The sequence below is a fragment of the Scyliorhinus torazame genome, chromosome 25 (genome assembly GCF_047496885.1).
Source record: "Scyliorhinus torazame isolate Kashiwa2021f chromosome 25, sScyTor2.1, whole genome shotgun sequence".
Taxonomy (NCBI): domain Eukaryota; kingdom Metazoa; phylum Chordata; class Chondrichthyes; order Carcharhiniformes; family Scyliorhinidae; genus Scyliorhinus; species Scyliorhinus torazame.
The window spans coordinates 34,224,064-34,245,973 of record NC_092731.1 but is presented as its reverse complement, the minus strand read 5'-3'; the positions used below and the strand labels follow the sequence as shown (position 1 = coordinate 34,245,973).

The 21,910-nt window shown below is 52.5% G+C and overlaps 1 protein-coding gene across 2 annotated transcripts in view; it reads left to right on the top strand.

Annotated features, from left to right (window-relative positions):
- LOC140402474 (galectin-9C-like) overlaps positions 1-21,910 on the top strand; it is a 60,794-nt gene that overhangs the window by 13,720 nt on the left and 25,164 nt on the right. Inside the window, exons 3-7 of one of the 2 annotated variants that reach the window (XM_072490288.1) lie at positions 2,275-2,482; positions 9,358-9,477; positions 11,144-11,194; positions 19,019-19,081; positions 20,818-20,862. In XM_072490288.1, coding sequence (XP_072346389.1) covers positions 2,275-2,482; positions 9,358-9,477; positions 11,144-11,194; positions 19,019-19,081; positions 20,818-20,862 — 487 coding nt within the window. The remainder of the gene's footprint in view (positions 1-2,274; positions 2,483-9,357; positions 9,478-11,143; positions 11,195-19,018; positions 19,082-20,817; positions 20,863-21,910) is intronic. The other variant, XM_072490289.1, reaches the window with a different exon arrangement.

The window sequence follows — 21,910 nt, the reverse complement described above, 5'->3', positions numbered from 1 at the left end:
CCGACCAGTGGAAACAACCTGCCCGCATCTATCCTATCTATTACCGTCATAATTTTAGATGTCTTAATAAGATCCCCCCGCATCCTTCTAAACTCCAATGAGTACAGTCCCAGTCTACTCAACCTCTCGTCATAATCTAATCCCCTCAACTCTGGGATCAACCTAGTGAATCTCCTCTGCACTCCCTCCAGTGCCAATATGTCCTTTCTCAGGTAAGGAGACCAAAACTGAACACAATACTCCAGACGCGGCCTCACCAACACCCTATACATCCTATAATACAAGCCCACGACCACTATCATCTCGAAGGACAAGAGCAGCAGATACCTGGGAACCCCACCACCTGGAGGTTCCCCTCCGAGTCACTCACCACCCTGACTTGGAAATATATTAGCCGTTCCTTCACTGTCACTGGGACAAAATCCTGGAACTCACTCCCTAACAGCATAGCGGGTGTACCTACACCTCAAGGACTGCAGCGGTTCAAGAAGGCAAATCACCACCAGTCCCACAGATAATGGCACACTCTCAAAAACCTGCACTCCCCCACACAGATAATGGCACACTCTCAGAGACCTGCATTCCCCCCACACAGATACTGGCACATTCTCAGGAACCCTGCACACACACCCCCACAGATAATGGCACACTCTCAGAAACTGTGCACTCTCCCACTCCCCCACAGATAATGGCACATTCTCAGAAACCTGCATTCCCCCCACACAGATAATGGCACACTCTCAGAAACTGTGCACTCTCCCCCTCCCCCACAGATAATGGCACACTCTCAGAAACAGTGCACTCTCCCCCTCCCCCACAGATAATGGCACATTCTCAGAAACCTGCACTCTCCCCCTCCCCCACAGATAATGGCACACTGTCAGAAACTGTGCACTCTCCCCCTCCCCCACAGATAATGGCACACTCTCAGAAACTGTGCACTCTCCCCCTCCCCCACAGATAATGGCACACTCTCAGAAACTGTGCACTCTCCCACTCCCCCACAGATAATGGCACATTCTCAGAAACAGTGCACTCTCCCCCTCCCCCACAGATAATGGCACACTCTCAGAAACTGTGCACTCTCCCCCACAGATAATGGCACACTCTCAGAAACTGTGCACTCTCCCACTCCCCCACAGATAATGGCACACTCTCAGAAACTGTGCACTCTCCCCCTCCCCCACAGATAATGGCACACTCTCAGAAACTGTGCACTCTCCCACTCCCCCACAGATAATGGCACATTCTCAGAAACAGTGCACTCTCCCCCTCCCCCACAGATAATGGCACACTCTCAGAAACTGTGCACTCTCCCCCTCCCCCACAGATAATGGCACACTCTCAGAAACTCTGCACTCTCCCACTCCCCCACAGATAATGGCACATTCTCAGAAACTGTGCACTCTCCCCCTCCCCCACAGATAATGGCACACTCTCAGAAACTGTGCACTCTACCCCTCCCCCACAGATAATGGCACACTCTCAGAAACTGTGCACTCTCCCCCTCCCCCACAGATAATGGCACACTCTCAGAAACAGTGCACTCTCCCCCTCCCCCACAGATAATGGTACACTCTCCCACTCCCCCACAGATAATGGCACACTCTCAGAAACAGTGCACTCTCCCCCTCCCCCACAGATAATGGCACACTCTCAGAAACAGTGCACTCTCCCACAGATAATGGCTCATTCTCAGACACAGTGCACTCTCCCCCTCCCCCACAGATAATGGCACACTCTCAGAAACTGTGCACTCTCCCCCTCCCCCACAGATAATGGCTCACTCTCAGAAACAGTGCACTCTCCCCCTCCCCCACAGATAATGGCACATTCTCAGAAACAGTGCGCTCCCCCCTCCCCCACAGATAATGGCACATTCTCAGACACCGTGCACTCTTCCCCCTCCCCCACAGAGTTTCCTGCTCTGCAATTCCCTTTTTGATAATAACACGCCCCCTGGAATTCCCCCCTTCAAATAATAGCATGGGCTCAGGCATCCCCCCCCCCCTTCATATAAAGCATGTTTCGAGCGGAACCCTTTGAATAAGAGCAATGGTCCCCTCCCCACCTTCAAATAAAAGAATGCCCTCAGGGGCTCACCCTGCTTTAGATAATAGGCAGTTGCCGAGACTCCTTCTGAATAACAATGTGACTGCAATCTGCTGTTACGGCGAGTGTGCAGGCCATTCCCAGTACAGTGAGTCAACATTCCGAGCAGTGTGTGAACGTTAAGGATGCAATCCGACTGAATCTGCCCTTGTTGCCTTGTAGGTTTGGGGTGGACTTCCAGTGTGGCAGCTGTGTGAAGCCGCGTGCTGATGTCGCCTTTCACTTCAACCTACGCTATGACGAGGGGGCCGTGGTCTGCAACACGCTGGAGCGAGAGGTTTGGGGATGTGAAGAGAGGAAGTCCCAGATGCCCATCTCCCCTGGCTCGTACTTCGAAATGATCTTTAACGTGCGCAGCTACTGTTTCCAGGTGAGAAGAAAGACTATTCCGCTCCACGGGAGGAGGCGGAGGCCTGACCAATATCACTGAAATCGAATGTCGAGGTGATCAGAGACCAATATTCATGTTGCGTTCCTTGTATTCCAGCATTCCTGAGAGTGGACACCAAGCAGGGTTTGCCGATCCTCTCGGGTCTAATCTCCAGCTGCGTGCAAACCCGGAGCAAAATCAAGGGGGCTGTACAGAAATCACACTTTCAAAACGTTTTCTACGACTTTAGTTTGTTAGTTCAGATACATATTGAATTGCGGGGGGTAGGAAGGGCCGTTTGATTGTCAAGATATTGACGTGATGTGGAGATGCCGGCGTTGGACTGGGGTGAGCACAGTACGAAGTCTTACAACACCAGGTTAAAGTCCAACAGCTTTGTTTCGATGTCACTAGCTTTCGGAGCGCTGCTCCTTCCTCAGGTGAATGAAGAGGTCTGTTCCAGAAACACAGATATAGACAAATTCAAAGATGCCAAACAATGCTAGGAATGCGAGCATTAGCAGGTGATTAAATCTTTACAGATCCAGAGATGGGGTAACCCCAGGTTAAAGAGGTGTGGAGACAATTCACACCTCTTTAACCTGGGGTTACCCCATCTCTGGATCTGTAAAGATTTAATCACCTGCTAATGCTCGCATTCCTAGCATTGTTTGGCATCTTTGCATTTGTCTATATATGTGTTTCTGGAACATACCTCTTCATTCACCTGAGGAAGGAGCAGCGCTCCGAAAGCTAGTGACATCGAAACAAACCTGTTGGACTTTAACCTGGTGTTGTAAGACTTCGTACTAAGATATTGACGGCACGGTGGCATAGCGGTTAGCACTGCTGTCTCACAGCGCCAGGGAGCCGGGTTTAGTTCCGGGCTTGGGTGACTGCCCGTGTGGAGTTTGCACATTCTCCCCGTGTCTATGTGGGTTTCCTCCGGGTGCTCCAGTTTCCTCCCCCTCTCCAAAGATGCGCATGTTAAGTGGATTGGCCGCGCTAAATTGCTCCTTAGCATCCAAAGGTGTGCAGGTGAGGTGGATTGGCCCAGCTAAAATTTCCCCTCAGCGTCCAAAGATGTCCAGGTGAGGTGGGGTTACAGGGATTGGGCTGGGGAGTGGGCCGAGGTAGAGTGCTCTTTCAGAGGGTCGATGCAGACTTGATGGGCTGAATGGCCTCCTTCTGCACTGTATGGGTTTCTATGAATCATCTCGTCGACTCGATTTCCAATTGGAAGGTGGGGAGGCGGGGCCAATGAGCATGGGCAAGTCAGTGACCAATAGATGTTTGACTGGCAGGGGGGAATGAGCCATGGGAATGGATAAAGTGGGAGTACCATTATGCCAGGCTGAGTGGGCCGCACGTGTGAAATGTGTTCCAACCTTTAGTCAGAAGCATGTATGGCAAATGGACTTTGCTTTAAAGCGGAATCTGAGGAACTGAATTTAATCTTGGAAGAGGTAGGGAGAGTAATACATCCAATGGGGAATTCAGGAGAAACCTTTTTCCCCAGAGACTGCAGAGAATGTGGCGACAAAATTAGTTGTCCATGGTCATGGTCTGGGCCACCCATAGATATTTCCCATTTACCCTCTTTTTAAATTTTTACAGTACCCAATTCATTTTTTCCAATTAAGGGGCAATTTAGCGTGGCCAATCCACCTACCCTGCACATCTTTGGGTTGTGGGGGCGAAACCCACACAAACACGGGGAGAATGTGCAAACTCCACACGGACAGTGACCCAGAGCCGGGATCGAACCTGGAACCTGGGCGCCGTGAGGCAACAGGGCTAACCCATTGCGCCACCCTGCTGCCCTCTATTTACCCTCTTTTAACAGACGACCGAGTGTCTACTGACGTCAACCATTTCCTGCAATTTCATACTTTTTTCATCTCTACTCCAATCACCAGTTTAAACATAGAAAAGGAAAACATTTACTCAAGACAAAAGTCAATGGCCCTCATTGAGCTGTACATTAACAGGTACAGAGAAATCTCATCCTACTTGTATATTCCAAGTCACAGTTATATCAGTATGTATCCAGGTTAGAAAACCCGAGCTCAGTGTGAAACCTGCAGCAGCAGAATTGTCCTCAACCACAGTCTGTAACCTCCTGGTCCAGCACATCCCCCCACTCGACCATTACCACCAAGCCAGGGGATCAACCCTGGTTCAATGAAGAGTGCAGGAGGATGACCAGCATAAGCAGCAAGTAATAGACAAAGATAAGCGACTCCACAACCAACGCATTAGATCGAAGCTCTGCAGTCCTGCCACATCCAGCCGCGAATGGTGGTGGACAATTAAACAACTCACTGGAGGAGGAGGCTCCACAAATATCCCCATCCTCAATGATTCAGGAGTCCAGCCCAGCACATCTGTGCAAAAAACAACTCTGAAGCATTCGCAAAGGGTACCAAGGTTGGTGGAGTGGCAGATAGTGCTGAGGATTGTCAGAGGATACAGCAGGACATAGATAGGTTGGATCTTGGGCAGAGAAATGGCAAATAGAGTTTAATCCAGACAAATGTGAGGTAATGCATTTTGCTAGGTCTAACATAGAGGGGAAAAATACCCGAAATGGCAAAGTTCTTAGGAATATAGAAAGTCAGAGAGATCTGGGGCGGGATTCTCCGCAATCAGCGCGCTGTCCGCCGACCGGCGCCAAAAATGGCGCGAATCAGTCCGGCATCGCGCCGCCCCAAAGGTGCGGAATTCTCCGCATCTTGAGGGGCCGAGCCCTCACCTTGAGGGGCTAGGCCCGAGCCGGACTGATTTCCGCCCCACCAGCTGGCGCGGAAATGACTTCGCTGGGCGACGCATGCGCGGGAGCGTCAGCGGCCGCTCACGGCATCCCCGTGCATGCGCAGTGGAGGGGGTCTCTTCCGCCTCCGCCATAGTGAAGACCATGGCGAAGGCGGAAGGAAAAAAGTGCCCCCATGGCACAGACCCGCCCGCGGATCGGTGGGCCGCAATCGCGGGCCAGGCCACCGTGGGGGCACCCCCGGGGCCAGATCGCCCCGTGCCCCTCCCCACGACCCCAGAGCCCGCCCGCGCCACTTTGTCCCGCCGTTCGAAAGGTGGTTCAATCCACGCCGGCTGGCGTGGGTTGACAGCGGCAGGACTTCAGCCCGTCGCGGACCGGAGAATTGCCGGGGGTGGGCCCGCTGACCGGCGTGATTTCCGCCGACCGGCGCGGCGCGATTCCCGCCCCCGCCAAATCTCCGGTGGCGGAGAATTCGGGACACGGCGGGGGCGGGATTCAATCGGCCCCCGGCGATTCTCCGACCCGGTGGGGGGTCGGAGAATCGCACCCCTGGGCGCGCAGGTCCACAGATCTTTGACGGTGGCAACACAAGTGGACAAGGTAGTCAAGAAAGCAGACGGAATGTTTGCCTTCATTGGACGGGGCATCGAGCATAAAAACTGGCAAATCATGCTGCAGTTGTCTAGAACCTTGGTAAGGCCACACTTGGAATATTGCGCACAATACTGGTCGCCACAGTACCAGAAGGATGTGGAGGCTTTGGAGAGGGTGCAGAGGTTTACCAGGAGGTTGCCTGGTCTGGTGGGTGTTAGCTATGCGGAGAGGCTGAATAGACTCGGACTGTTTTCATTAGAATGACGGAGATTGAGGGGTGACCTGATAGAGGTCAACAAGATTATGAGGGGCATGGATAGAGTGGATGGGCGGGCACTCTTCCCCAAGGTGGAGGGGTCAGTCACCAGTGGGCATAGTTTAAGGTCCGTGGAGCAAAGTTTAGAGGTGATGTGCGAGGCAGGTTTTTTAGAGGGCGGTGCAGGGGGTGGTGAGTGCCTGGAACGCGTTGCCAGGGGAGGTTGTGGAAGCAGATACATTAACGGTTCAAAAGGCATCTTGACAAATACATGGATAGGATGGGTATAGAGGGATACGGCACAGCGAAGTGTTGAGGGTTTTGGCCAAGGGTGGTATCATGACCGGTACAGGCTTGGAGGGCCGAAGGGCCTGTTCCTGTGCTGTATTGTTCTTTGTTTGCAACAATCTTCAGCCCGAAGTGCCAAGTGGATGATCCATCTTGGTCTCCTCTAGAGGTCCCCAGCATCACAGATGTCGATCTTCAGCCTATTTGATTCACTCCACATGATATCAAGAAATATCATTTCTTGATCAGGTGATGAAAGAACTACGCTCCGAAAGCTAGTGATTCCAAATAAACCTGTTGGACTTTAACCTGGTGTTGTAAGACTTCTTACTGATCTCAGCACAAAGACATCCCTACAGGAATTCCTCAGTACCAAGGCCCAACCATCTTCAGCTGCTTCATCAATGAACTTCCTTCCATCATAAAGTTAGAAGTAAGGGTGTTCGCTGATGACTGCACAATGTTCAGCACCATTCGTGACTCCTCAGATAATGAAGCAGTCCATGTCCAACTAGGGGCAGCACGGTAGCATTGTGGATAGCACAATTACTTCACAGCTCCAGGGTCCCAGGTTCGATTCCGGCTTGGGTCACTGTCTGTGTGGAGTCTGCACATCCTCCCCGTGTGTGCGTGGGTCTCCTCCGGGTGCTCCGGTTTCCTCCCACAGCCCAAAGGTGTGCAGGTTAGGTGGATTGGCCATGATAAATTGCCCTTCGTGTCCAAAATTGCCGTTAGTGTTGGGTGGGGTTACTGGGTTATGGGGATCGGGTGGAGGTGTTGACCTTGGGTAGGGTGCTCTTTCCAAGAGCCGGTGCAGACTCGATGGGCCGAATGGCCTCCTTCTGCACTGTAAATTTTATGAAAACAACAAGGCCTGAACAATATCCAGGCTTGGGCTGACAAGTGGCAAGTTACATTTGTGCCACACAAGTGTCAGAGAATGACTATCTCCTACAAGAGAGAATCTAACCATCGCTCCTTTGACATTCAATGCCACTACCATTGCTGAATACTCCACTATCAACATTCTGGGGATTATCATTGATCAGAAACCTGGACCAGCCATATAAGTACTGTGGCTACATGAGTGGGTCAGAGGCTGGGAATCCTGTGGCAAGTAACTTGCCTCCTGACTCCCCAAAGCCTGTCCACCATCTACAAGGCACATGTCAGGAGTGTGATGGAATACTCCCCACTTGCCTGGCTGAGTGCAGTTCCAACAACACTCAAGAAGCTCGACACCATCCAGGACAAAGCAGCCCCGCTTGATTGCTCCCCCTTCCACAAACATTCACTCCCTCCATCACCGACGCACAGTGGCAGCCGCGTGTCCCATCTACAAGATGCACTGCAGGCACTCACCGAGGTATCTTAGGCAGCACCTTCTAAACCCACGACCGTTACCGTCCAGAAGGACAAGGGCAGCAGGCACATGGGAACACCACCACCTGCAGGTTCCCCTCCAGTAAATCACTTGGAAATATGTCACTGGCATTGGGTCAACATCCTGGAATTCCCTCTCTACTGGCACTGCACCCGGACGGAACGGCAGCTGTACAAGAAGACAGCTCACCACCACCTTCTCAAGAGCAATTAGGGATGGGCAACAAATGATGGCCTAACCAGTGATGCCCACATCCAATAAATTAATTTTAAAAACCCATGCTGTAGCATGAATAATGTTATATAATCCACACATTTTGTGAACAATCTTAACCATCATGCTTTGCTGCTTTGTTTGTATTGTGTCATTAGCCATAAACAAGACTTTTGTAGTTAGAACATAGAATATACAGTGCAGAAGGAGGCCATTCGGCCCATCGCGTCTGCACCGACCCACTTAAGCCCTCACTTGCAACCTATCCCCGAAACCCAATAGCCCCTCCTAACCTTTTGTGATCACTAAGGGCAATTTATCACAGCCAATCCACCTAACCTGCACGTCTTTGGACTGTGGGAGGAAACCGGAGCACCCGGAGGAAACCCACGCAGACACGGGGAGAACGTGCAGACTCCGCACAGACAGTGACCCAGGGGGAATCGAACCTGGGACCCTGGAGCTGTGAAGCCACAGTGCTAGCCACCTGTGCTACCGTGCTGCCCAAAGATAGTTATTGATCAAATCTGATTATCAAAAACACAGGGGGCGAAATTCTCCGTCATCGGTGCGATGTCCGCCAACCGGCACCAAAAACGGCGCAAATCAGTCCGGCATTGCGCCGCCCCAAAGGTGCGGAATCCTCCGCATCTTGGGGGGCCGAGCCCCAACCTTGAGGGGCTAGGCCCGCGGCGGACTGATTTCCGCCCCGCCAGCTGGCGGGAAAGGCCTTTGGTGCCCCGCCAGCTGGAGCGGAAATGACATTGCCGGGCGGCGCATGCGCGGGAGCGCCAGCGGCCGCTCATGGCATCCCCGCGCATGCGCAGCACAGCGAACAGTGGAGACCATGGTGAAGGCGGAAGGAAAAGAGTGTCCCCACGGCACAGGCCCGCCCGCGGATAGGTGGGCCCCGATCGCAGGCCAGGCCACCGTGGGGGCACCCCACCCGGGGCCAGATCGCCCCGCGCCCCCCCCAGGACCCCGGAGCCCGCCCGCGCCGCCTTGTCCCGCCGGTAAGAGAGGTGGTTTAATCCACGCCAGCGGGACAGGCATTCCAGCAGCGGGACTTCGGCCCATCCGGCTGGAGAATCGCCGGGGGGGGGGGGGGGCCGCCAACCGGCGCGGCGCGATTCCCGCCCCCGCCGAATCTCCGGTGCCGGAGAATTTGGCAATTTGGCTGGGATTCACGCCAGCCCCCGGCGATTCTCCGACCCGGCGGGGGGTCGGAGAATCTGGCCCATGGATCCTACAAACAGGAACACTACAGTGGAACGATTGGACTGAGCTGCAATAATATTTAAAATGTTAAGAGATCAGAGGCCTGAGATTTAATAAATAACTTTGTCGCTTAATCTCTTCCAAAGGTCTCTGTGAATGGTCAACATTTCATCGATTTTAATCACAGGCTGTCCTACGGTAGAGTGGACACGCTGAAGATTTCGGGAGATGTCCACGTCAATGCCGTCACCTTTCAGAGCCCAAATGTAAGTAAGCTTTTGCCATTTGTCAGATGCGAAACAGGACAGGGAGGCAAAAGAGATCAGTGCCATGGTTTGAATTCTGACACTTGCTCTGCAATGTGAACATGTCGCGAGAGTTTTATTTCAAAGCGAGTCATCTGGTCTCAGTTTCCCTCCATTACCCGCATCAGATCAGCAGCATAATAGTTGGAAAAGTGAATGAATTCGATAGTGAGGCCTACTGAAGTTGTAAAGCCCCAGCCTCAATTTCTCTTCCCTTGCCCAAGGCGTGACCACTGCTGGTGGCTCTTTCCATCCAAACGCTCGTGGGTAACTTTACCCAAATTGACTATAAGAATGTGGACTAAATTGGACACACTTTCTTCCCAACTAAAGTCTGAACAATCAGCGGGAATGCATTTCAGAAATTGGATGCTGCACTGGAGCCAGCGTAGAGATTCATTGGATGGATACGTTAAGATGGGCTGAGTGGCCTTTCATGTCCGTAACGAACTTGCAACCTTCACCAGTGCAGATGGGTCAAGTGGAAATCACGTGTTTAGCCAAGGGAAATGTGAGGCGGGGAGGGAAATCCACTCTCTTGGGCATCTCTCAGCGGCCAGTTTCAGAGCGACATTGGCAAAGACATTAGGGGCGTGGGGGAGGGCAGAGAGGGATGGGAAGCTTTGGTTGGGGGAAAGTTACTTTCTGTTTTGGTGGGGCAGGGTTTCGAGTTCAGCAACAAGCCAATGAAGAAAAATCAGGGTGGCATGTCTTCAAATCCAGTGGGTATGTTCATGCTGATGAATACATGTCGAATCTTGATTGTGACGAAGGATCATGCCCAAATGCTGGTTTATCTGTCTATCTTTGTTTTAACTCTGTACTTCCAGAGTGTGAGGCATTCCTTCCTGCTTTCCACATCCTATCCCGTTTCAATATTTGTTTACCCATCTTTCGTTTATTCACTGACCTCAATTGGCTCTTAGTCTGTTGTGCTTCGATCTTTTTGCTCCCCTATACCTGTCACCTCTTCCTGCCCCTACAACCCTCCCCGGGACCTCTGCATCCCTCCAACTTTGGCCTCTTGTGCATTCTCAATCCCTCCAACCGATCATTGGCGGCCGCACTTTCAGCTGTCAAGGCCGGACGCTCTGGAATTCCCTCCCCTAAGCCACCCGCTGTCCACAAATTTGACCTCATCCTAAACTCTGCTGCACCTGTCCTTACTCACACCAGGTCCCGTCCGTCCATTAACCCATCGCACGCCGGCCTGGCAGAATCTCAAATTTAAAATTCTCATCTTTGTTTTCGAATCTCCCTGGTGGTTTCACCTCTCCCTATCTCTCTCCCAGCCCCTGAAACCATCCCAGATAACGGTCCTTCTCCACATTTGGCCTCTGGCGCACCCCTCATTTTAACTGCTCCTTATTTCAACTGCACTCTGGAACTCCCTCCCTAAACTTCACCGCCTCTCTAACTCACCCTCTTCCTGTTAAGGCACACACCTATCTGACAGCATCCCTGTTATAATGTCTTCGTCTTTGACTTAATATGAATGTTTTTCTGAGAATGTTCCGATAGATTGTTAAATGTCCTATCTCATCACAAGTTCCTGTTATTCTGCTGTGGGCATCAGATCATATTCATCTTCCAGAATCCTGTTATCCTCATCCTGTTTCTGTTGCAGATTCCTCCAGCTTATGCGCCTCCTGCTTATGCCCCAATTCAGGCTTTCAATGTAAGTCTGGTTATTTTACATTTTTTAACAGTCCCTGTTAAGTTTTGTGAATGTGGGTTACTCTCCATCACCCGCACTCTTTAAAAATAGGACATACGTTTGGATGTTGCAATCGGTGGGGTGACTGTTTATTCTGGGGGAATGTGTTGAGGTAGTCAGGATACCATTGCATTAACAATTACATTTAATATTTTGAAGATACATTACATATCGAAAATACAGGCGGTGTTTTTTTATCTAGTATCCTACGCAGACATAGGGAGAACATGCAGACTCCACACTGACTGTGACCCAAGCCGGGAATTGAACCCGGGACCCTGGCGCTGTGAAGCATCAGTGCTCACCACATAACCCTCCCATCATGTAGGGGGGGGGGGTAATCCTCCCATCCTGTAGGTGGGGCTGTAAATAAATTCCCATTCTACCTTGTTCCTCTGCCAGATTTGCACTGGCTTCATAATTGATAAAACTCTAAAACATTCTTGTTTTGATGAAAAGCCCCTGAAATATTAAGAGGCCTCACAGCACCAGGTTAAAGCCCAACAGGTTTGAAATCACAAGCTTTCGGAGCGCTGCTCCTTCATCAGGTAGAGTGGAGGCAGGTTCACAATCACAGCATATATAAGCTGAGCCACAAGTGTTCCCCGACCGCTGTCGTAGCTCGTACGCTGCAGGAAAGGATGTCCCGAGGCTTGGTACAGCGGCAAGACCAGGCAGGCACAACGGCAATGGATGAACGGACACCACACAACAATCGCCAGGCAGGAGTGTTCTCTTCCAGTCGGGAAATACTTCAGCAGTCAAGGACATTCAGCCTTCCGAGAATCTTTGGGTAAACATTTTCCAAGGCAGAAACTGGTAGCCAAGTTCTGCGCGCATGGGGACGGTGATAGATCTACCATGCGGTGCTAGTAGCACTTTGCGATTACTAGAACTCAGTAGAAATTTAAGTTAAAACTTCTCCGGTGCAAATAAGAATCGTTTTATTTGTCTTCTATTGATTACAGTTGAGAATCATTTAAAAGGCAACTCGTAGACAATTGAAACTTTCAAAGAATCACAGAAATGATTTTCTTGCTTAGGCAAACAGCTCGCAATAACTTTAGAAGTCAAAGTCTGAAAAATGAAATATGAAGACGGGGAGACAGCGAATAGTTCAGTCAAAGTATAGATTGATACCCGAAAGAGAGAGAAATCCAGCTAAAAATGGCCGACCGAAACTTCACAGTTATACTGTATCATATCTGTCTTTAGCCATCTAATTACACTCCAATATAATCCTAATTGGTTTGGGTTAGACTCAAACACGTCTGATTTGATGGCAAGCCGTCCATCTTTAATATGCAACAGGGAACTGAAATGAATTCCTGTATGAGTTATGGAATGCTGTTATCGCAAATGACCTGAACTGGTTTGTTGCTGAATACAATAGCGCCTTTAGGCTCCTGTGGTGTTGCCATGGAGACTGCCCTGTCCTTGGTCGCTTTATCTTGCAAATGTATTTGTTGGCTGAGTAGGAATTTCTGTTTGCTGCTCCGTTCTTGAATTGCTAAATGTGTGTTTTTAAAGGACCTGAGGTATGAGTGATTCAATAGAGCAGGGCCTCAATACTAAATAGATATCTTTCGAACTACCCAGTCCGGCATCTCCACATCGTGAAATATTAACACAGTGACTTCCGGTTGCGGCGATGCGGAGCTAAGCCGCATGATTCGGCAGCTCCCGCGATTACGGACTTTCGGGCTCTCCAGAGGAGCCCCAATGGGAATTTTTCGAAGATGTCCCGTGTGGGAAGGTGAGAGCAAGGTCCCGCTTCACTGTATATGGAACGGACAAGAAGTGAAACGGCTAAAAAAGCGGCGCTGGAGCAGCGAGAGAAGCGAGGGAAGAAAAACAAGATGGCGGCGGCCGGAGATAAAGTGGAAGGCGGGCCGGAGCTGCAAGAGTTTATTAAGCGCTGTTTTGAGGAGCTGCGGAAAGAAATGCTGGCGCCTATGTTGTCGGCGATTGAAGGATTAGGGAATGACCCAGAAGGCCCACGAGGTAAAGCTCCAGGAGGTGCAGAAAAAAGTTAATGAGAACGAGGATGAGATCTTGGGCCTGGCGGTGAGGGTGGAGGAGCACGAGGCGCAGCACAAAGGTGGGCGGAAAGATTCAAAGACCTGGAGAACAGGTCGAGGAGAAAGAATCTTCGGATCCTGGGTCTCCCTGAAGGAGTGGAGGGGGCCGGATGCCGGGGCATATGCGAGCACGATGCTCGAGTCGCTGATGGGTGCGGACGCCCCTCCGAGGCCTCTGGAGCTGGATGGGGGCACATCGGGGTGCTGGCGAGGAGGCCCAAGGCTAACGAGCCGCCAAGGCGATTGTGGTGAGGTTTCAACCGTTTCACGGACAGAGAGAGGGTCTTGAAATGGGCCAAGAAAGAGCGGAGCAGCAGCTGGGAGAATGCGGAGATCCGAATCTACCCGTACTGGAGCACGGAGGTAGCAAAGAAGAGAGCGGGTTTCAACCGGGCCAAGGCGGGTGCTGCATCGGAAGGGAGTGAGATTCGGAATGCTGCAGCCAGCGCGATTGTGGGTCACAGTCAAGGATCAACATCACTATTTTGAAACGCCTGAGGAGGCTTTGGACCTTTATCCAAAGTGAAAAGTTGGACTCAAACTGAGGGTTTGTGAGGGTGGGGGGGATGTTCGATGTTTGTTGTGCACAGGGTGTTAATCACGCGCAGGAAATTGTTCCACGCGTTGGGTGATGGATGGGGATGGGGAAAGGGACCGGGGTGAGAAGACTGTGCGAGACAGTGGGCGCCGGTGCTGGAGGGAGGGGGGAGGCTCGGGGATGGGGGAAAATGAGATAAGGCCGCGACAGGAGCTGCGCCAGTGGGGGCGGGGCAGGCTTAGGAAAGCACGGGCTTTTTTCCCGCGCTAGGGAAGGGTGGGGGGGGGGGGGGGGGGGGGGGTGGGGGGGGGGGGGGTGGGGGGGGGGTTGGGGGGGGGGGGGGGGTGGGGAGGAGCGCACACTGACTGTTGGGGAGGGGAGATTCCCCACACGGGGGTGGGGGGGGGGGTCAATGGGACGGGCGGGGGAAGCCGGGGGTCAGCAGGAGGCAGCTGACTTACGGGAATGTTATGGGGGGAGCAAAAGAGCTAGATATGGGTCTAGCGGGTGGGGGGGGATAGGGTTGCTGCTGCACTGGCCGAGGGGGAATTGGACACAGAAGAGGTGGTCGGGGCGGGGTCCCCCCGTCGGGGGGACTGGAGGGTGAGGGCGGCGCGGGCACGGAACTGGCCTAGAAGAGGAGATGGCTAGCCCAATCCGGCTGATAACGTGGAATGCGAGGGGCCTGAATGGCCGGTAAAGAGGGCCCGAGTGTTCGCGCACTTAAAGGGACTGAAGGCAGACGTGGTCATGCTCCAGGAGACACATTTGAAGGTGGCAGACCAGGCCAGGTTAAGAAAGGGATGGGTAGGACAGGTATTCCATTCGGGGCTGGATGCGAAGAACAGAGGGGTTGCAATACTGGTGGGGAAGCGGGTGTCGTTTGAGGCCAAGAATATTGTAGTGGACAATGGAGGTCGATACGTGATGGTGAGCGGTAAGTTGCAGGGGACGTGGGGTGGTATTGGTAAATGTATACGCCCCGAACTGGGATGATGCTGGATTCATGAAGCGTATGTTGGGGCGCATTCCGGACCTGGAGGTAGGGAGCTTGATAAAGGGCGGGGATTTTAACACGGTGTTGGAGCCAGCACTGGATCGCTCCAGATTCTAGGACGGGGAAGAGGCCGCCGCGGCCAAGGTGCTTTGGGGGTTTATGGACCAGATGGGGGGAGTGGATCCGTGGAGGTTTGCCAGTCCGCAGCCAGGGAATTTTCTTTTTTCTCCCACGTGCTCAAAGCCTACTCCCGGATAGATTTTTTTGTTCTGGGCAGGGCGCTAATCCCGAAAGTGGAGGGAACGGAGTATTCGGCCATAGCCATTTCAGATCACGCCCCGCACTGGGTGGAACTGGAGTTGGGAGAAGAGAGGGACCAACGCCCGTTGTGGCGTCTGGATGTGGGATTACTGGCAGATGAGGTGGTGTGCGGGAGGGTGCGGGGGTGCATTGAAAGGTACTTGGAGGCCAACAACAACGGGGAGGTGCAAGTGGGGGGTGGTATGGGAGGCGCTGAAGGCGGTGGTCAGGGGAGAGCTAATCTCCATCAGGGCTCACAGGGAGAAGACAGAGGGTATGGAAAGGGAGAGGTTAGTGGTGGAGATTTTAAGAGTGGACAGGAGATACGCAGAGGCCCCTGAAGAGGAACTGCTTAGGGAAAGGCGAAATCTCCAGTCGGAGTTCGACCTGTTGATCACGGGGAAAGCAGAGGCACAGTGGAGGAAAGCGCAGGGGGCGACGTATCAGTATGGGGAGAAGGCGAGCCGGATGCTGGCACACCAGCTCCGTAAGAGGATGGCAGCGAGGGAGATAGGTGGAGTCAAGGATGGAAGGGGAACTACGGTGCGGAGTGCGGTGAAAGTAAACGAGGCATTCAAGGCCTTCTATGAGGAGCTGTACAGATCCCAGCCCCAGCGGGGGAAGAGGGGATGCGACGATTCTTGGATCAACTGAGGTTCCCGAGGGTGGAGGAGCAGGAGGTGGCTGGTTTGGGGGCACCAATTGGGTTGGAGGAGCTGATCAAAGGTCTGGGAGTATGCAGGCAGGGAAGGCCCCGGGACGGATGGGTTCCCGGTCGAGTTCTATAGGAAGTACGTAGACCTGTTAGCCCTGTTGCTAGTGAGGACTTTCAATGAGGCAAGGGAGGGAGGGACCCTGCCCCCGACAATGTCTGAGGCGACGATCTCTGTGAACCTGAAGCGGACAAGGACCCACTGCAATGTGGGTCGTACAGGCCGATCTCGCTCCTCAACGTGGATGCTAAGTTGCTGGCAAAAGTGCTGGCTACGAGGATTGAGGACTGTGTCCCGGGGGTGATTCACAAGGACCAGACGGGATTTGTAAAGGGCAGGCAGCTAAACACCAATGTGCGGCGGCTGATGCCATCGGAGGAGGGAGAGGCGGAGATAGTGGCGGCTATGGACGCGGAGAAGGCCTTTGACCGAATAGAGTGGGAGTACCTCTGGGAAGTGCTGCAGAGGTTTGGGTTCGGGGGGAGGGTTTATTAGTTGGGTTAAGCTCCTATACAGAGCCCCGGTGGCGAGTGTGGTTACGAATCAGCGGAGGTCGGAGTATTTTCGGGCTGCATCGTGGGACGAGGCAGGGGTGCCCCCTGTCCCCCCTGTTGTTTTGCATTCGCAATTGAACCCTTGGCTATGTCATTAAGGAGTCTAGGAAATGGAGGGGGGTGGTCCGAGGGGGAGAGGAGCATAGAGTGTCGCTTTACGCAGACGACCTGTTGCTGTATGTGGCGGATCAGTGGAGGGGATGGTGGAGGTCATGCAGACTCTAAGGGAGTTTGGGGATTTTTCGGGCTATAAGCTTAATGTAGGGAAGAGTGAGCTTTTTGTAGTACAGTCAGGAGACCAGGAAAGGGGGGATAGACGATCTACCGTTGAGGAGGGCGGAAAGGAGCTTTCGTGTACTTGGGGATCCAAATAGCTAGGAGTTGGGGGGCCCTACATAAACTTAATCTGACGAGGCTGGTGGAGCAGATGGAGGAGGACTTCAAACGATGGGACATGTTGCCGCTCTCGCTAGCGGATAGAGTGCAGTCGGTCAAAATGGTTGGTCCTCCCGAGGTTTCTTTTTGTGTTCAGTGCCTTCCAATTGTAATCACCAAGGCCTTTTTAAGAGGGTAGGCAGGAGTATTATGCGGGTTTTGTGTGGGCGAATAAGACCCCGAAGGTAAGGAGGGGGTTTCTGGAGCGTAGTAGGGACAGAGGAGGGTTGGCGTTGCCGAATCTGGGTGGCTACTACTGGGCAGCCAATGTGGCGATGATCCGTAAGTGGGTGATGGAGGGAGAAGGGGCGGCATGGAAGAGGTTGGAGATGGCGTCCTGCAAAGGAGCCTGGGGGCGCTGGTGACGGCACCGCTGCCGCTCTCGCCGACAAGGTACACCACGAGTCCGGTGGTGGGGCGGCAACGCTAAAGATCTGGGGCCAGTGGAGACGGCACAGGGGTGCGATGGGAGCCTCGGTGTGGTCCCCGATCAGGGGTAACCATCGGTTTGTCCCAGGAAGGATGGACGGGGGGTTTCAGAGCTGGCATCGAGCAGGGATTAGAAGAATGGGGGACCTGTTCATCGATGGGACCTTTGCGAGCCTAGGGGCCCTGGAGGAGAAGTTTGGGCTACCCCCGGGAAATGCTTTCAGATACATGCAGGTGAGGGCGTTTGTGAGGCGACAGGTGAGGGAATTCCCGTTGCTCCCGGCACAGGAGATTCAAGACAGAGTGATCTCGGGTGTATGGGTCGGGGAGAGCAAGGTGACGGCGATATACCAGGAGATGAAAGAAGAGGGGGAGGCTTTGGTAGAGGAGCTGAAAGGTAAATGGGAAGAGGAGCTGGGGGAGGAGATTGAGGAGGGGCTGTGGGCTGATGCCCTAAGTATGGGTTAATTCCTCTTCCTCGTGTGCCAGGCTTAGCCTGATACAATTTAAGGTAGTTCACAGAGCGCATATGACGGGGGCGAGGCTGAGCAGGTTCTTTGGGGTGGAAGACAGATGTGGGAGGTGCTCAGGAAGTCCGGCGAACCATGTCCATATGTTTTGGTCATGCCCGACACTGGAGGGGTTCTGGAGGGGAGTTGCGGGAACAGTATCTAAGGTGGTGAAAGTCGGGTCAAGCCAAGCTGGGGGCTAGCACTATTTGGAGTAGTGGACGAGCCGGGAGTGCAGGAGGCGAAAGAGGCCGGTATTCTGGCCTTTGCGTCCCTAGTAGCCCGGCGAAGGATCTTGCTAATGTGGAAGGAGGCGAAGCCCCCCCAGCGTGGAGGCCTGGATAAATGATATGGCAGGGTTTATCAAGTTGGAGACGATAAAGTTTCCACTATGGCGGAGGCGAAGAGACCCCCCTCCACTGCGCATGCGCGGGGATGCCGTGAGCGGCCGCCTGACGCTCCCGCGCATGCGCCGCCTGGCAAAGTCAGTTTCGCGCCAGCTGCGGGGGCGGAAATCAATCCGACGCGGGCCTAGCCCCTCAAGGTGAGGGCTCGGCCCCTCAAGATGCGGAGGATTCTGCACCTTTGGGGCGGCGTGATGCCGGACTGATTTGCGTCGTTTTTGGCGCCGGTCGGCGGACATCGCGCCGATTGCGGAGAATCCCGCCCCTGATTCTGCCCCAGCTTTAACACATCTATTGGCAGCATCTAGAGTTGACTGACCCGACGGTCTCCTGGCAGAACTCCAACATTTCACTCGCTGAGGTCACCTCTGCTGCCTATGTCCTAATTTGGAATAGAATCCGTGGAAACCCTACAGTGCAGAAGGAGGCCATTCGGCCCATTGAGTCTACATCGACCCTCTGAAAGAGCACCCTTACCCAGGCCCACTCCCCCCTCTCTATCCACGTAACCCCAACTAACCTGCAGGTAAATTAATCTACACCATTTCATTCTACCGTGATCCATGTACCTATCCAATAGCTGCTTGAAGGTCCCTAATGTTTCCGACTCAGGACCAGGGAGGCCCATTCGGCCCTTCGAGCCTGCTCCACCATTCATTACGATGGTTCAATTTGCGGTTCTTGGAGAAAGCTTTGAAACTAATTTCTCAGACCCCAGTTTAGGTTTGTTTAGGCTGAGAGAGATATGTTATTTCTAATTCCCCCGCCCCCTTTTCTCTCTTCGATAGGCCTTTGGGATAATGCTTCATTGCATTTTTCTTCCAGCTCCAGTCTGTGTATGGCGCCAGTCCTACCTTTTCCTCACCTTCCCAGCTGAACAAAGTAACGGTAAGTCACCGCGTTTGAAGTTTAATTTTATTTTGCAAAGCACCCCACGTTGAACACCAATGTGTCTTTAAGCAAGTGATGGAGTGGTCAGAAAAGAAAAAGAGTGAAGTGGTTGAGTTGTGATTGAGACTGAGTGCCTGAGGGAGGGGTTCGAGTGCAGGGCAGCACGGTGGCGCAGTGGTTAGCACTTCTGCCCCACGGCGCCGGGGGTCCCAGGTTCGATCCCGGCTCTGGGTCACTGTCCGTGTGGAGTTTGCACATTCTCCCCGTGTCTGCGGGGTTTCGCCCCCCACAACCCAAAGATGTGCAGGGTAGGTGGATTGGCCATGCTAAATTGCCCCTTAATTGGAAAAAATTTATTGGGTACTCTAAATTTATTTTAAAAAACAGAAAAGAAGGGAGGGACTCGATGTAAAACATCATCATACCAAGTTCAAAACAAGTAAAGCTGACAAAATACAGACATGGAAATGACACCCGAATGTTCAGCCTCTAATCAGGAAAGGGGGGAGGTCTACACTGGGTAAAATAAAAAACTTTGCTTTATTACTATGACGGTATGTATTGGATTTGTTTATTGTCACGTGTACCGAGGTACAGTGAGAAGTATTTTTCTGCGAGCAGCTCAACAGATCATTAAGTACATGAGAAGAAAGGGAATAAAAGAAAATACATAATAGGGCAACATATACACTTCCCGGAAGATCCCCCTCGGGTCTCCAGACTATTGAAAAAGCAAATGGCACCACGTGCCAGAGTCCCCAGGAAGGGAATTTGCTCGGAATCTCTCCTCGAGGGGGTCCACCATTAATTTGGACAGGTTGGTCCAGAATGTGTGACTGATGAGCCCGGCCCCTACTCCCCAAATTACTCAAAGAACAAGGAAAAGTACAGCACAGGAACAGACCCTTCGGTCCACCAAGCCTGCACTGACCATGCTGCCCGTCTAACCTAAAGCCTTCTACACTTCCGGGGTCCATATCCCTCTATTCTCATCCAATTAATGTATTTGTCAAGACGCCCCTTAAACGTCACTATCGTCCCTGCTTCCACCACCTCCTCCGGCAGCGAGTTCCAGGCACTCACTACCCTCTGTGTAAAAAAACTTCCCTCGCACATCTCCTCTGAACTTTGCCCCTCGCACCGTAAACCTATGTCCCCTAGTAATTGACTCTTACACCCTGGGAAATAGCTTCTGACTATCCACCCTGGCCATGCCCCTCAATTTTGTCGACTTCTATCAGGTCGTCCCTCAACCTCCGTTGTTCCAGTGAGAACAAACCGAGTTTATCCAACCTCTCCTCATCGCTAATGTCCCTCCACAACAGGCAACATCCTGGTAAACCTCTTCTGTACCCTTTCCAAACTCTCCAAAGCCTCCACATTGGTATGTGGCGACCAGAATTGTCCGCAATAATCCAAGTGTGGTCTAACTAAGGTTCTATACAGCTGCAGTTGACTTGCCAATTTTTATATTCAGTGCCCTGGACGATGAAGGCAAGCATACCGTATGCCTCCTTGACTACCTTCTACACCTGCGTTGGAGAAGCATCAAGCACAAGGTCATGTTCAGAGCAAATTGTTCGAGGAATGAGGCAACAGAAGATCTTGAGCATCTGGCCACTCAAACACTTGCATGGGTGTGACTACTTGCTGAGGAGGAGCTGTGTGGGGGCTACCTATGTCCCCAGGGGAGCTTTGTAAAACCTATTGACTTTCCCCCTCCCTCATCATAGGCCTCTCAGCTAAGTTCTACAGGTGGCAGGCGAAACCGCCCCAAGGTGAGTCACACTAACAGGGAAATAATGCTGCTCCGAACTCTGAGGGCTTGGAATGGACAAAACAAAAGTTCTGCCAGATCTGTACAGCCATGCTTATCCGTGTGGTGTTACTATGGCAACAAGCTGAAGAAGTGACTTGATTTGACTTGATTGCTCAGTAGGTCAAGTAGACAGTGTGTGGACAACAGGAGAATTCAGGCCTACCTGCCTGAGCTCAGTGAGAAATGTAGAAAAACCAATCGCACAAGAAGGAGGCCATTCGGCCTGTCGTATCTGTGCCAGCTGCAAGAGAGCTTTAGTAAGTTGAGAAGCCAGCGGTATGGAATAAGGATTTATCGAACTATGTACAATATTCTGGCTTATAGCAGTAACGCTCTCCCAATCCACTCCTTGATGGAAGAAACCAACCTCACTGGGCCCCACTTGGGCCGACTTTTATGTGCAATCTTTAACAAGCTCCAGCTGGGCGGCCTCTATCCCCTACTGGTTTAGCTCACTAGGCTAAATCGCTGGCTTTTAAAGCAGACCAAGGCAGGCCAGCAGCGTGGTTCAATTCCCGTACCAGCCTCCCCGAACAGGCGCCGGAATGTGGCGACTAGGGGCTTTTCACAGTAACTTCATTGAAGCCTACTCGTGACAATAAGCGATTTTCATTTCATTTCACCTGGGGAGCTCGTACTCCACGGGTCCCACAGGGAGATCAACACCAAGGGGCAATTTGGCACATCTTTGGACTGTGGGAGGAAACCGGAGCGCCCGGAGGAAACAGACACGGGGCGAACGTGCAAACTCCACACAGACGGTCACCCGAGGCTGGAATTGAACGAGGGTCCCTGGCGCTGTGATGCAGCAGTGCTAACCACTGTGCCACCGCTCCGCCTGATTCCTGGACTCTAAAGGCATCAAGGGGTATGGGGAGAGTGTGGGAATATGAGGTTGAGATAGAGAATCAGCCATCATCACATTGAATGGTGGGTCAGGCTTAATGGGCCGAATGGTTAGGTAGGGAGCCTTGTTGCACAATTAAACCCGAGCGATAACACATTGT